Source organism: Hippoglossus stenolepis, chromosome 20 (genome assembly GCF_022539355.2).
Source record: "Hippoglossus stenolepis isolate QCI-W04-F060 chromosome 20, HSTE1.2, whole genome shotgun sequence".
In the NCBI taxonomy this organism is placed as follows: Eukaryota; Metazoa; Chordata; class Actinopteri; order Pleuronectiformes; family Pleuronectidae; genus Hippoglossus; species Hippoglossus stenolepis.
The window spans coordinates 9,520,987-9,537,120 of record NC_061502.1 but is presented as its reverse complement, the minus strand read 5'-3'; the positions used below and the strand labels follow the sequence as shown (position 1 = coordinate 9,537,120).

Genomic DNA, 16,134 nt, shown 5'->3' with positions numbered 1-16,134 from the left:
CTCAATGGGAGGAAACAGTTCCTCCCTCGTCATAACATGATTAATAAGCTCTGTGTTTCTGAGACACAGCGCGGGAGACTTATCGACCTTTGCCTCCTTATTTCATTCTTTCCTCCTTTGTCTTCCTCCTCTCCATCCCTTGATCTTTGCTCCTTTACACCCCGTGTTCCCTCTCTCTCCGTTCTCCCTTTACTCCCTCTCTTCTTTTGAGATCGCACCCTCCCTTCCTCCAATTCTTTATCTATCTATTTTGGATCCTCTGAGGGGGCAGGGTGAAGCTCTGTGGGTCGACCCCTTCTCCCTGCTTCTCTCTATCCGTCTCTCTCTCTCTTTCTGTCTCACTCTCTCCAGACACTTTGACTCGAGAACTTCTTGAACACAAATTTAAGCCTTTGAGGAACAACTTTGAAAACACCAAGAACACAATATAGGCTGAAAGATTGTTCTCGGGATTTTCCTTCCATTTTCTCCTGTGGTGTATTTTTAGACCCTCGTGTGATCCAGCTTAACACAATTGCTGTGCGCGGTTTTTTGCTGCCGGATTTGAGTGTTGCCTCCATCGTCTTTTCTCACGTTTGACTTGGGCCAAGGAAGGTTTGAGGAAGGAGTTGTGTTTGCTTCTATGGTAACACTGCATTCCCCGAGCCTTTGAGGGACTGAAGGTTATCACTGAACATCCAGCAAGTCCGAGGTACAGTTAAAAATCCATTTCACTCGGGCTTAACTTAATAATAATGATCTGATACTGGGTTGCTTAACGCTGGAGGTCAGTGCAAAGCCAAAGCAGTTATTCTTACTTACTGTCATTTAATACGACTTAAACTTCAACTTATTTATATTGTGTATTTGATGTTTTCTTCAAGTAATTTAAAATTGATAATGTTGTGCTGTTATCTACATTACATACGAGTAACAGCATGTGCCATTAGCCATAAGTAGTATGTGATTATTTCTCTTCTGTTGTTTTGAAGTGTAAACCTCGATTCAGTACATATATTAAATACATAAACATGATACCAGAAAATATTATAACTACTGCTGATATCTCAAAATTTTACATAAAATCAGCAAACCATACCTTGAAGTTACTATTTTTTGTGATGTTGCTTAGCTTCAGCACACTCCAAGCACTACATTTTTTGAAAAAGCAGCATCTTCTCCCGCCTGGACCTGATGATTCACTCCTCATTCTGCTACGAATCTGTTAAACCACTGACTCGCATCCTTTACGGCCTCTGATCCACTCAAATGAAGCCATATCTATTTGTCCCTTGTGATGTTTAGAAGCCTGAAGACTCAAACATATCCAGTATTTCACACAGAAGTAGAGATATAAGTGGTATATTTTCTACTATTCACATTGGGAACAACTGCAAATGAAAATATTTGCGGTATAGTTGAGATGATCCCTCTTTTGTCTTTTTATGTCTGACAGTGCCATCGGGTTACTGCTAAAACGTATAACCGAGAGGAATGGTTGACATGTAAAACACTGCTTTCACTTTTTGAGCTGCACTTTATACACATGAGAACAGACTGGGTGTCGGACAAATTATATCATAGATCAGATTTTTCTGTTACAAGACAATGTGCTGTGTTTGCAGGAGCACATAAGTTATATCAGCCAAATATGGATCAAAAGTAAAAGTACTTGCAATGCAGAGTGGGCCAAATAACAGATTTTATTGTTAAAGGTGGAGATACTCCTAGTTTTAACTACTATACATTAATGTACTGCAGTTAAATCCAGTTGTAGATCTAAGTATTCATCTTAAAGGTTAGTAGCTGTCAGATAAATGTACAGTCATTGTAAGCTTAACAGAAAATCACGCTTTAGTCTCAAACACCTTGAAAAGTCATATTCTGGGTTAGGTAAAATGTAACATTAGGATATAAACTGGTGTTAAGGATGTGTGTGTGTGTGTGTGTGTGTGTGTGTGTGTGTGTGTGTGTGTGTGTGTGTGTGTGTGTGGTGTATGTGTGTTGTACCATTTTTCTTGTAGCCGTGACCTATCTTAGCATATCACAGCTGTCACAGCTAAAACATTGGCGCAGGAAACTTGCATCAAAGATATCACACAACGAACATAATTTACGTTTTGATGAGTTTAACTACAAAGGAGACATTGTTATAAAAAAATGAATAAAAAATTACTTTCTTAGCTAAAATTGGATTTTTCTTCTAAAATTGTCTGTGTCTGCCACAGGGTGCTACTTAATAAGGACTAAAATAAGCATGTGCTCACTCACTGAAGTACCTCATATCTTAATGTGAGAACCACAGGGTGAGATCAGTCTTGCTCTAAACGTCCTCAGATACTCTTTAAGACCGGTTCCTATGAGCGGTGTTGTTTGTCAGACGGTTTGTGCACTCCTGACAAAAGGTGCAGGCATCTGATGACTAAGCCTCTTCCATTTGCCCTCAAAGGCCAGTTAATAGCCTGCACCCACATTGTTCTAATTCTATTCATTCCTCTGGTGTGGAGGAGGCAGCAGCGGCGGCCTGTGTCCCTGTGTGTGTGTGTGTGTGTGTGTGTGTGTGTGTGTGTGTGTGTGTGTGTGTGTGTGTGTGTGTGTGTGTGTGTGTGTGTGTGTGTGTGTGTGTTAAGATCAGCTCAACACTTGAGGGTAACAACAGGTGGACTGGGTCACTTGGGTTTGAAGAGAGGACGCACACATGAGGCGTAGATTCCTGCAGAGTGTGACTCTCCCTGATAAAACATGGGCTTCTTAAGAGAAGGAAACTGTAATTACCTGGTTTGGAGGAGATTGGACGGTGCAGCTTTTCCTCTTCTATCTGCAGTGGGATGTTTCCACTGTACTCCAGCCCTCTGTCATTGTAACATCGTGACTGTTTTACCTGCTGCAGATCAATACACTGGCCTGACCAGCTGTTGCCAGGGCCTCAGTATAGATCAATGGCTTTTATATATCTCACACACACACACACGCTCTGAGGCAACGCTTGGCTCCGCTTCTGAAATGACACACGCACACACACACACTAACACACACACACACACGCCGGTTGTTGTTGTTGCTCATCGGATCAATGATTAGTTTTCTAAAATCAGACGCACACACACACACACGCAACTGCACCATCAGGTGTGTGTACGGACAGAATTATGTTAAATTGATTTTGTAGTTTGTTATGAACGCAGCAACACAAAGGTCAGTGTGAGAGCAGCTCCTGGATCAAAACACATCAATTCTTCCCATTATACACACATCCTGGGTCCTAACTATACAGATACAGATGGATAGATGGATACATACACATTAATTATTCCATTTATATACACAGCATGGGTCCTATATACACATATACAGATGGAGAGAGAGAGAGAGAGAGAGAGAGAGAGAGAGAGAGAGAGAGAGAGAGAGAGAGAGAGAGAGAGAAATATGTGTGCAATATGTTATAACAGGTTAATCCATCTCAACTCCAGCATGACCTAAACATTAATCAAATTGTATAAATGAGCCATATTGTTATATCATAACAAGTTGTCCTATTATCACATGGAAAAAAAACAGACAAGCTTTTCGCATTATGACGCGATACTGTTCTGGTCTGATTTGTATTTTTTCTGCTGTGGCAACAATATACTTCAGTGCCACTGTGCTCTTGCTGCTGAAATTGAATTAAATTACTTGTTGCTACATTCACAGTTTAATAGTCTGTATAGTTGAATGCATCTTCTTGAGTGCACAGGCTGCACTATTAGAGTATAATGCGACCAATTTGCAAAAGCAGTAGCATATGGTGTGGAAGACTGTGGCCTGCATCGTACATTGAGGTATAATGAGGATCATTGTCCAAACCACAACCTAATTCTCTCCACCAGTCTGTAATAATGAATGGTGTGTAACAGCAGCTGGACCAGTACACCTCTCGTGGACCTGCGTCCCTCAGGGCCTCATTAATAATCTTAAGAAGGACATATCTCTTCCAAATGAATCATTCCTGTTTTAATTCAAAACGCCACACCGGAGTAACTATTACTTTAAATTTGCTTCGTGCGAGGCAGGCAGAGAAACGGAGGGAAAAAAATAAATCATCTCAGGCGTTCGGCGCAGCACGCCGCGTAATGAACACGAACAAGCGATCGCGGGCACGTAATCATATTACGGCGCACGGCCCCACCGCCACGCGATGATGAAAACTTTCCTCGGAGAAGTCGTTTGTTTTATGGAGCAGATTTTTCAAAGTGAGGTGGAATTTAATCTCGCCATCACCTCGGGTAATCCTCGTTCTCATCTCTCTTCCTCGCATCCCTCATTCCCCTCCTGTAACAAAAAAAATACTTGAATGACTCACCGACTTCCTCGTAAATAAACAGCTGCTGTGTGCATTCATCAAAATCACTGGCATCCTGAGCGCAAACGACGTACCTGTTGGTCAGGTACGTCTGTTACTGTATCTGTTACTCAAAATACCAACAGCACCGTGACGTATAACCTATAACATAGACTGTATATAAAGATGGACGACACGGCTCCACTTCCTCCCACAATCAAGAAATGAAGCCAACATATCCCACTGATACACGAGTCAGTGTGACCTGTCAATCAGGACGATTGATTCCCAGTTTTACAAAATCACATTAAAACCAAACTTTCTGGAAAGAAACTTTAACAAATGTCAGTGTGACAGGAAAAACCTAAAATGACAGAAGCCCTCTTTGAGAAAAATGTATTTTTGTACTTTGAGTTTTCAATTTTGCCAATGTTCCATCCGCAAACATGGAGGAGGCAGGGTTTATCACCTACACTACAGTCAGCCACTGGTTGGCGATCAAGACACTTTGGCTTCACTTTTGAGGAGCAGTCATGTAACCCACCCGTGTGTGGTGTGAAGTGTTTGTTGCTGTCAGGTATTGTTTTCAAAACTCAGAACAGACTCCACCCAAAACTATTTGTATTCACAATTATCCAAACAGGAAAGTAGGTGCAGGGCCCTTTAATTAATTTTATGCAAGATGTTTATAAATATTTACTACAAATTGTGAGGTCAGAAATTCTACGGACCTGTTTCACTCAGGGAAATATAAATAATCTATATAAAATAATAATCAAAATATTGTGATTTCTTGTCAACAGGGACAGTTGTCAACTGGCGATTTCATGGAAGTTAAGAATTAACTGTTGGCATGTTGTGCTGCAAATGTAAACAGGAAAATGAAACTAGCAAACATATTGCTGATTTGCTCAAAATCAACATTTGGTGACCTACCAGATATGTTATTTATCAAAGTTTCCTCAATGTAGGGGAAAAAAACATAATTTTGGCAGCATTATGTTTCCTTCAAAACATATTTGCTTCTGCAGATTAGTGCTGTACAAACATGATTTCTGGGAGATGGTTGCTGGAGGAGCTTTTGATGATGACGTCAGGTTAGTCTCGGCTCAGGCTTGAAGATGTTCGATAGAGTCTGCATTGCGAACGTGGAATCTGCCTTTAAAACCCGAACGAGATGATTCAAATGACCCAAACCGGCTGAAATCAGTGTTTAGATATTTGTGACTGTTCTGTCCCAGTTTTGCATTTTATTTTGTTTAAGATTGGAAGCGATTTCCATTGAACCTTCGACTCTTTCTCTAAACTTTTTGTCCCTCTTCCTTGTTCCCCTCCCTCTCTGCAGCCGTCCTTCTCCCAGCTCTGCACCAATGAGCAGTCAGTCCAACGGCGGGGTGGTGGTCCCTTCAGCTCGCACCAATCAGAGGACGTTTTTGGATGACGTCATTTTAACCTTTAGCTCGCCGATGGCTTGGCTGCTGGTCGTGGCTCTGGTCATCACGTGGTCGGCTGTAGCCATCGTTCTTTTTGATCTGCTTGATTTTAGGACTCTAGCAGGTAATTCCATTTCATATTTTCTGATCTATTTTACACTTAATTAAATGTTGTATACTATCATTTTCACCATTTTGCAATTATTACAATTCCACATGTGATTATAATATGCTTGTTTTCTTTTACATTAGTTTTTTACCTAATTACACTTTCCTTCCATGCATTTACCCATTTTTCACACTTCATTCACACGTCCATATTTCACCCTTCAACGGCCTTTCAGACATTTTTGAAGCAGACTTCAAAAGTGGACGCGCTCTTTCTTCATTTTCAACAACGTCCACATGTCAAACGACGAGACAGACACCGTTTCAACACGTGTCAATAACGTCATGTCTCGCCGTCCGTGCTGCCGGAACACGGCCTTGTGTTTAAAGCAACACGTGGTGCGTTTCCAGTCGCTTGACGGACACGTGTATTGAAAATGACAGCGTTATTAAGGAGAGCGTTTCCTCACACTCACACAGGCTCTAACGTTTGACAGTTTATGTACCGGCGTAGTGATACAGCTGAGTACATGCTGAGGTCTAACACACTCTTCATTCTCACTCAAATCTCTGACTCACACTGAAAGAAAGGATTGAAAGGACACTTCCTGATTTTAAAATCCTAATAACACACACACAGGAGGTAATGAGTCCTTTTGATTAAAACATGAAGTAGTTTAGTTTAAAATTAAATAACACATTGCTGCTGCTGCTCAACAGACGCTGAGAGTGTTTCTTTGTTTTGTCATATGGTTTAAATCCCTCTATCTCAATACTTTGTTTGTACAAATGTCAGTTTCTGTGATCGTGCTTTAATTACATTGTTGTCACGAGATAACCGGAATTGAATTGTGCTGAGATCGCAGCCAGGTTACTGATTGATTCGAGCGAATGCAGCAGCGGAGATATCACCTTCAAACGTTTGCAGATCTGCTTAAGACCGCCCGCTCTCTGGCGCCATGATCAGGCGTAAGCGGCGCCGCAAACCCATTAAGTTGCATCTTGAGATAATGAGAGGCGTCTGATTGCGGCATAATAGGACGAAGAATAAAGAGCAACAGCAGCTCTCGCAGATTCCGTCATGCTGTACTGCAGAATATTGTTTTACTTTTGAATACATAGCTTCTTTGTTGATCTCCCCAGAAAAAGGTAGCTGTCCTTATGTGAGTCCACTGCAGCTTTTAAGAAATTTAATTACACAGCCTAGTGAACTACAATGGGATTATTATTATATTACCCAATAACTGTTGGGTTACTACAGTAGGAAATTAAAGGAATGCGTCACATTTTCCAGCTTACTTTGAGAAATCTCCCCCCATGCATGTAAGGTTATTGGTTTCACAGCTACAGTACAATACAATTCAGAATCAGTATAATACAGTACTTCAATATAGTAGAACAGTGTTCACATAAATTATTCATTTTACCATGAAAACAGTTGAACACTACGATGATGGGTATCTTTCTGATGTAATATAGTATTAATTTATACGTAAACTAAAGTAAAATAATTCTTAAATTAACTGCTCGTGACTGTTTTATACCTTGTCCACACCAATGTGGATTTTTTTTTGGGAACAGACATTAAACCCTCTCCAAGAAAATATCTCTATTCAGACGAGAACAAAAAAAAAAGACTACAAACAGTCAAACAGGCAGGCCGGGCCAGTAGGTGGCGATAAAGTCAACATCAACCATCCATCGAATACCAGAGAAGAGCACTGTGGTCCAAGAAGTAAGCTGCGATGTTGTTATTTCCTCAATGCAAGTTTGTAAAAATCTGCACTTTAGAGGGCATTTGTAAAAATTTCCATTTTAGGGACTACAAAAGTTTGTTATGGTAAACATCCCCATTAGTGTGGACAGGGCGTTAGTCAGTGGTTTAGTCTAGTTTAGTCAGAAGGTCATAGAAATGGTTAAAATGTAGAATTTGTCAAGGAACACAGAATAAAAATAACTAAAATATATGCTATTGCAGTTCAAATTTAGCTTTTCTTTCAAGGACAATCCTATAGCTTTCCTGTATTTTGTAATAAATCAAATTGCTCTTTCCAGAAAACATCTCGAATCCCAACATCTTCTTTAAATACTTTATATCTGAGCAATAAATAAAGCAAAAATAAATCTGAAGTGATCTATACAGATTGGATACACAAATCAAATTGCCTCCAATCTTCCATCCACACAACAGAAAATCAATCACTTCTGATTGTGTCATGAAGCTGAGGTGTATTTCAGTGCTCAGTAAATTTACTGTAATACTAACCTTTCTGTCTCTTCCTCTCACATCTGTTCTTCATCACTCCCACACCTACCACACATCACCTTGAATTCGGACCATCCTGTAGTGCAGTGGATGGTCCTGCCTCACACATCTGACATGCCCATCTTAAACGCCTCTCCTCATTTTCCTCCTTTCTTCATCCCCCAACCCTCACCCCTTCACCTTCTCCTCCATCCTCATGCTGACAATCACCTGCCATCCCATCCAAAGACTACACATCATACTGTGACGACCCCGTGTGTTTATCTCCTGGTAAAAGAAACAACAACAAAAAACAACCTACTAACAGTTTAACCGCCCCGCTCGCTCGCACTAGAATGATGGCTGTGACAGAGCAGTGGAAATCAGGATGATGTGGTCCAGTGTGTGTCCATGGTTTCAAACTGTGAAGCTCTGTGTTTGACCTTTTCAAGCGTAAATCAACTCTAAATCAGGACAAAACCAAGCAGTCTCCATTCGATGAAACCTTCCACCAGCATGTTTACAGCAGCTGTCAAAAGCTTAACATCTGCTCTGACCCCTCACACCACTTATTTGGGTGGAGCCACGGTGCTTGAAAGTTAGACACAGAGCATCGTAGTTACATTTTTTTTGCCTGAGTGTGGACAGTTTGAAACGTTTTACGGTTCGGAAAGAAAACCATCCAAAGCAACGTTTGCAATTTAGTGTGAATAGTGAATAATTTAACAAAGCAAACAGTCTATAATAGCTTCCACCCTTTTAGACCAGCTGTGTCCTAATTCAGGAGCGCCGCCTTCTTCGTGACCTTTGTGTGCCGCATAAACCACGAAGGGCAAACCAAAATTAGATGCTTTGGTGCACGTACTTTTTCCGTCATTTGCCTCACCAGCTATGTCCTGATCTTACTGCTTTCGCCTAGCAACAGACATGACGAGAAATCTTCAGTCTACCGTTAGCTGTTCGGTTGAGTTGAAGCCTAATTCTTAGATTTAAAAGTGTAAGTATCGGACGTTTTGATCACGTCACTTGCCTCTGCCATTATCTCTTTGAAAAACTATTCGCCCTCGAAGTGCAATGAATCGAGGGATAGGGTGGCCCGAGTAGGATCCACCTGTTGGAGCCTTCATTGCTCAGCGATGAAAAGATGCATGTAGCAGCCTCATTTGAAGGAGCCTTTGAAATTGGACAGCTCAGTCGCACCGCTGTGACGCAATCGGTCTTCAACTGCCGCCTCGGAAGGAGACGACTCCTGATTTGGGACACAGCTAATGGCAATTCTAACCCGTAAAAGGTCAACACTGTTAAGACTTGATATTGGTCATCAACCCAGATTCATGGGTTCAAGCTGTGCCTTGAGGGATTCGGTTGCAAAGACCGAAATGTTTTGCTCTGGTTATTCCTGAAAGGAGACATTTGGGCATAGAAAGAACCTTCTTGACCTTGGAGTGATTAGCTTAATAGTTGCACCAGCCAAAGTGATTCAGGGTTGATTTGCCTTTAGAATTGTTTCCTGATAAAAAAGATTTTCTTCATTTACCTTTTCACCAGACCGTTTTCTTGTTCTGGTGTCAGATGCAAACAGGTTGTTTATCAAGCCTTGATCTACAGATGGTTGACAAATTAATGAAAAAACCTTAAGTAGATATTATAGCTGCACAGTATTTTCCCTCATTTCGTTTTTCCATGATAAGTGGAGAGCGCTGTACAGCACATCGCTCCAAAGCATCCCTGAGGTCTACAAATGGGTTAATTGAGATCTGGTGACTGGGAAAGCTTCGCATATGATTCATATCATTTTAATGAAATGAAAAAAACGATCAGTGACCATTTGTGCCCTGTATGGAATAAATCTACATTTGTTATATTTCACTCTTATAGGGGTTTTCATTAAATTTGTCAGCAGTCTGTATATTCTCATTCTCATTCTTAAAGTGCATGATATATACCTCAACATGTGTGCTGCATTACGGGTGTGGAAATGCATGTGTGTGTGTGAAAGCGTGTCTGTTTTACTGATGTTGTGGGGACCTAAACTTTTTGGGGACTTGTCTTTATGGGGACAAGATATAAGTCCCCATAGGGCAAATCATCAAATGCTTTGGTAAAGTGTAGCCCTATTGTCCAGGTACTGCTGTGTCTCATGATAACAGTAAATCTGCTGATATGAAAGGTTATTTATTTTACATTAATTAATGTGAGAAATCTTGATTTATTACCTTATGTTCACTGACAGTCACAAATATGTTGAAGTTGATGTGGCTAAAAAAAAATCGTGATTCAAGCCAACTTAGAGATAAAATGGAATACAGCTTTTCTGCATGAGATTGCTTCATATCACCCACATATCATGCAGGGCGATCTATAAAAGCGACACGTCCTTCCTCTAAGTCGTGGAACCACTTCTTCCACCGGAGGCTGGGAATCGTTCTGACCTGAGGTGTGGATGCACATAAAAGAGCAAATGTCCCCTGTACATTGTCGTTATCTTCCGTTTCCTGAGGCAAATATTTGCAAGTTGACAATGACAAAATGCTGCGCTGCATTTTTAATCACAGGCTTTTCTCCCGCCATGACATTTCAATAAAGGCCAGTCTGTGTAAATGAAACAGCAAGGAGACATTTCTGGACAATTAAGAAGAAAAACAATTCCCGCTGTTGGGAAAAAGCACAGATAGAGAGTGTGTTTGTGTGTGTGTGTGTGTGTGTGTGTGTGTGTGTGTGTGTGTGTGTGTGTGTGTGTGTGTGTGTGTGTGTGTGTGTGTGTGTGTGTGTTTGTGGAGAGAAGGATACAGTTAAAGAAATATGGAGACATAATGTTTGGAAAAATACAGTAATTCAGAAACGGAGTTGTTAGAGAAAGAAAAGAGGCGGTTGAGAGACGAGGAGAGCGAGTTTAATCTGTCACCTCATCAAAGCCTTGTTCTCTCTTCCTCTGTCAGAGACCCAGAGGTGAAAACTACACCGACTGAGAGAGTTGGAAATGTTAGAGAAAACCGACAGGATTTATTTTCTAGTTCAGACATTAAACTGAATATTACCACATGTCCACAATATCATTCTCCTGTGAGCTGCATTAGTAAAGATAGAAAAAGGGGAGGGAGGACACTGAGAAAGGAAGGAAGTGAGCAAGGAAGTAAGGAAGGAAGGTAAAAACAGACATAAGGGAAGGAGGAAGGAGAGGGTGAAGGAAAGGGTGAAAGTGAGCAAGGTGTTGGGAAGCCCATAAGGAAAGAAGAAAAGGGAGAAAGAGCAACAGGAAGAAAAAGAGAAATACAGGAAGGAGGAAGGAAAGAGAGAATGCAAGGAAGGAAGTGAGTAAGAAATGAGGGAGGAAATTAGAAGTGAAAGACAGAAAGAAAAAAACATCAGTAAGGAAAGGAAAAAATAGACATTTGGAAAGGAGGGATGCAAGAGGGAAGGAAAGGAAGTGACTAATGAGTGAGGAAGGAAATAAGAAAAAAGAAAGAGGGAAAAACAGGAAAAAAAGAGAGAAATACAAGAAGGAGGAAGGAAAGAAAAGTGGATAGGAGGTAAGGAGCGGAGGGTGCAAGTAAAGACGTCAAGAAAGAAAGAGGGAAGAAAGACATAAAGAGAGAAAGCTGTGTATAATTTAGCTTCTCTAATCCTCTGCTCAGATGTTTTTCCTCCAGCTCTTATTTCTGCAAGTTCTTCAGAGTCCATTTGGTCTTTTTTATTATTATCTGTGCTCCTCAATTTGTATCTTTCATCTCTTTTCTTTGCGTCGTACGGTTTTGATGTGGCTGCTTAACTACGCCAAACTAAAAAAGAAACAACGGCAGAGAGGTAGGAGGGGGGGGCGTAAAGACATGAGAGGAAGAAACATGAAGAGAAGACATGGGATGGGAACATGAAAGTCAGACGATGGGAGAAAATAGATGTGAAGAGATAAGAGAGATGAAAAGGGACACGGGATGAATTAGAGATAGAAGCATAGAGAGACGGCGGGTGGATGAGTCGGGGGCTTGAGGGGTAGGGGTTAGTTCTATTCCTGGTGTCTGTGGCGCTGAAGACTGCAGTGCCAATCACAGAAATGTCAGTGCATTAATCAGTTGTTTATGAGGCTCCATTATGACTCCTGCACACTGGGCAACAAACAGGCAGAGGATGCTGGGAAATGAAAGAGATCCGCAGAGACGACCAAAACAATACATTTAGCACTTCAGAGCCCAGAGTTAACACAATGCTCACGGAGGAACAATGAATGTGCTAATTCACGCGCTCCTCGGAGAGACGGATGCAAAACGCCATCGCTGCAGCGGCATTCTATATGATCACAGTTTGTTTTAACACCGTGAGCCGGGACGTGACGCTGACAACAGGCCCGAGCAGCTTTTGTCAAAGTTAAAGTATTGAATCGTTTATTACAGATTCGGAGGAGTGAGTAAATATTTGGGCAGTGCGGCAAGTCATATATAACAGATACAAACATAATATGTAGCAATTCTTCATTAAAATGTCTATAAATGATTCAACCTATGTTATATGTGTTGTTGACTTGTGTACTTACATTATCCAAATTGTTTCCAACAATGTTCAAACCCGGAGTAAGCCACGATTTCATTCAAGGTAACTTGTTTATTTATTTCTACATTTATTTATTTTACAATTCATTGTACATTTATTCATTAATTTATACATTTCTACATGTATTTAATTACGTTTTTATTTCTGTATTTCTACAAGCATTTATTTATACTTATATACAACATGAAACAAGTGCAGCAGTAATTAGTTTTTATTAAATGTTCTAGAGGCCAGACAGTTTATAAAAAAATATCCAAGTGTGATGATTTATCAGTTGTTGAGTTATTCATGAAATCATTAATTAGGTGTATTGAGTGTAACTTTCTAAATTTAGCCATCAAGTCTGCAGGGGTAAATAGTGTGATCACGTTTCTCAATGTCTATTAAGCCAATAAGAAAAGTCATTCGTTTATTTGAGACACTGGTGGTAGAAGGGATCTAGAGGATGTAGAGATCTGAATGAGATGAGGATATGAAGACTGCAGGTAATTGGGGAGGAGGAGATTTAAAGTTTTAAGCGAACGACACGATTCGCTGATTGGGGTTATGGCAAAATCTGATTGGACGCTGAACACGTAATGTATGTTGAAATGCTGCAGGCGAGCTGCTCGTGTTGTTGCTCATTCAGCATGTCGTCGTCTGCACGAGTCCAAACATCTTCTGCATGTTTTGTGTGTGATATTGTTTTTTCTTTTGAGCATGTTCATTGCATTATAAACTGCTCATTGTTCTTCTGTTTGACTTTTTTATCTTTATGTATTTTCTCTTCTTCTTCCTTTTTTCTTTTCCTCTCTTCATCCTGTAACCTGCAGAGACGCTGCCTCTGTTAATGCTCGTGTTTCTCTTCCCATCAGGTCTCCCTCCTCCTTCTGCCATCGCTAAGAGAGGTTTGAAAGCCAGAGGCAAGCCCAACTACTTAATCCTTTTATATTCACTAATTTTAAATAATAATAATTAACTTTGACGATAAGGAAACTTTGTAAAACTTCTTGTTTCAATGTGTGATTTAACTTTTTATAGTTTTTCATTTAGCAGAAAAGAGCTTCTGAAATTGTTTCCACCCTAAATGTTGAACTGTTTAATGGTTAAAATATCTTAAGTCTAAATACTTGTTTATATACTATACCACTTTATTCCTTTTCTTTCTTCTATATTCTATTCATTTATTTTTGTATTCTATTCTGTTCAGGTGGTGTTCGTCCACTCAGATCCAGCCCCGCTCAGGAGAGCACCGATTGGTTGGAGTTGATATGGACGTTTGCGGCCAGTCTGGTCGCTCCTGATGAGGAGGAGGAAGGTATTCACCAGCTAACTGAAACCCTCACATGTAAGAAGACATCACCTCACACCATTAAACCATCCAACAACGCAGATGATGAATAATAAATATCTGGAATAAGATGTTTTAACTCATGGATGGATTACTGAGCGGGCCTATCAGGGGTCAGTGGACGAAGGTGTTGAGAGTTCTTCTATTTAGACATGAAAAATGACCACGAAGCTACAAGATCCTTTATAGTCACTTTAGTCTCTGCAAATCGCAGCCGAAGATTGTCCAAGTATAGAGTAAAAATGACGCGTAAAAAAAACTGGAACATTTCGGTACTGTTCAGGTGAGGGGTGGCGTCTGAATAAAAAATTTGTTTTTGTTTACGACACATTTACACCAGCATCGACCCTTATCGTCAAAAGCTCTCAAATCTCATTGTCTTTCAATGTTGACATTTTCTACATGTACGACACCTCTTTATCCATCCTTAGATATTTGTATTCTCCCAGTTTCGTGTTAGAAATGTTGTCAATATGCCCACTCGTTTGATTTTTCAGGTTTTTTTGTGCTGTATCCTCACATGTGCTCATTCTGACATTTTCCAACGGGGCCGGCAGGAAAAGTTCCAGAAAATATCCCAAGCAACTTCGGGAAAATGTCTGGATTTCACTGCAAGTCTAAAAGCAGCTTCAGTCAATTTTACATTTTCTGGTCAGGGTCCTGCTGTTTCTTAATCCGTCCATGTTTATCCGACCAAACATCTTGTTCAGGACATTTACATGCAACAAATCATGAGTGACACATTTCTTTATATTCTGATTAAATAAACAGCATGTAAATGTAGGTATGTATATAAAGAAAACTATACATCTTTTCTCAAACTCCTTCCATATGCTATAACCAGATGTTTCAATAGCAGATTTTCATCATGATAACGCAGGCTGTGCAGATAACAGTAATGCTGGAGCTGTCAGAATGTAATCACTCACTGACTAACTGAGTTAGAATGAGTACTTTGCCCTTTTAACCCGTAGAATTTTGCAAATACTGTAGTTAGAAAATAAGCTTTTAACATGAGCTTCTTTATTCAATCATCATAAGCAAAATTCCATAAAAGATGTTGTAGATTAACTGTAACAAAAACTTGACCTCGGGCCCTAATGCGTTTCACAACACTAGCTCTCATTCAGACTGACAGTGAGTCGCAGAATGATACTTGAAAACAAACAAAGAAATGAGAGAATCATCCCCAAACACAGGCAGCCTGATATTTATCGCTTGTGTGGTTCAGTAATATCAGCAAAGAAAAATGTCTTTTGTGGTTTTCTTTATGTACAGATCATGTTTTTTCTCTGTGAGACTTTTACAATCAGTAGTTTGCATGTGTATCATTCTTCCTCCACTAACATTTATACCTGTGGCAACAGTGATTTATGAACTACTGGGACTGATGAATGTTTCATTTTCTCAGCTTTCCACTCTGAGGAGCTCTAAAAGAGAAGAGTGCCAAGAGAGGGCAAAGACAGACGAGTTCGGAGCGAGGATGAGACGGCAAAAAGGGGACGAGTGTGTCCGACGCAAGTGGAGGACAAAGTAGAGAGCTGGAAAGAGGATGTCAAACATTTCACAGCAATAATTCTTTCTGTCTGTCGTTAACTGGATGATTTGATGAATTAAAAACTGCCAATTTAATTTAACCTCCTGGCTTCGGTTTCTTCTCCGACTGATGGAAATCTTGTGAGCTGATAGCAGAAGATTTCAGTGGAATCTCAGATGCCTCAAGTGGAAACATTTACTGATGCTTGAGATGTAAGATGAGTGTTTTTAAACCCAAGATATGTTACTTAGTAAAAGTCCATATTAGATTATTCCTCATTGAATTACATCACCAGCCTGTGAGGGGATTCTCTGAGGTAAGTTCATGTTCCATCAAACTCATATAGTATATTTTAGATGTCACAGTGGTCCAGGGGTTAGCACCGTACCATCACAGCTAGAAGGTTCTGGGTTGGAACCCAGCAGCCGGCTACAAGGGCCTGATTCCCTAAAACTCTAGGGTCCAAGTTGTGTGAAAGATTCCTGGTTTTTGTGTGAGTGAAGTATTGGGAGAGAACCAGCGTGTGGCAGTTTATAGATCCACCCATCTCCCCTCTGACACATGGACCCAATCACAGTCTCAGCGGGAGGGAAATGCTAATGCAACACTCCACAGACCGAACCCGTCCAACTAACT

The 16,134-nt window shown here is 40.4% G+C and overlaps 1 protein-coding gene across 5 annotated transcripts; it reads left to right on the top strand.

Moving 5' to 3' along the window:
• Positions 1-246: 246 nt before the first annotated feature.
• On the top strand, positions 247-15,598 carry LOC118099375 (triadin). Of its 5 annotated transcripts, none has more exons than XM_035143917.2 (7): positions 247-691; positions 5,646-5,857; positions 8,336-8,377; positions 12,653-12,673; positions 13,486-13,533; positions 13,821-13,928; positions 15,373-15,598. In XM_035143917.2, the coding sequence occupies exons 2-7, from the start codon at positions 5,671-5,673 to the stop codon at positions 15,393-15,395; spliced, it is 429 nt and encodes a 142-aa protein (XP_034999808.1). In that variant the 5' UTR covers positions 247-691; positions 5,646-5,670; the 3' UTR covers positions 15,396-15,598. The 5 variants fall into 5 exon arrangements, with proteins under 5 accessions (XP_034999808.1, XP_034999806.1, XP_034999809.1 ...); XM_035143915.2 differs by having other exon boundaries at positions 13,821-13,958; XM_035143918.2 differs by lacking the exon at positions 8,336-8,377 and having other exon boundaries at positions 13,821-13,958.
• Positions 15,599-16,134: the final 536 nt, after the last annotated feature.

Bases quoted from the DNA above. Each gene is read 5' to 3' on its own strand.
- LOC118099375 (XM_035143915.2), top strand. From the start codon at position 5,671: ATGAGCAGTCAGTCCAACGGCGGGGTGGTGGTCCCTTCAGCTCGCACC. The intron at 5,858-8,335 runs GTAATTCCATTT...TCCCATCCAAAG, and splicing joins TGATTTTAGGACTCTAGCAG to ACTACACATCATACTGTGAC. The intron at 8,378-12,652 runs GTAAAAGAAACA...TCAAACCCGGAG, and splicing joins CCCCGTGTGTTTATCTCCTG to TAAGCCACGATTTCATTCAA.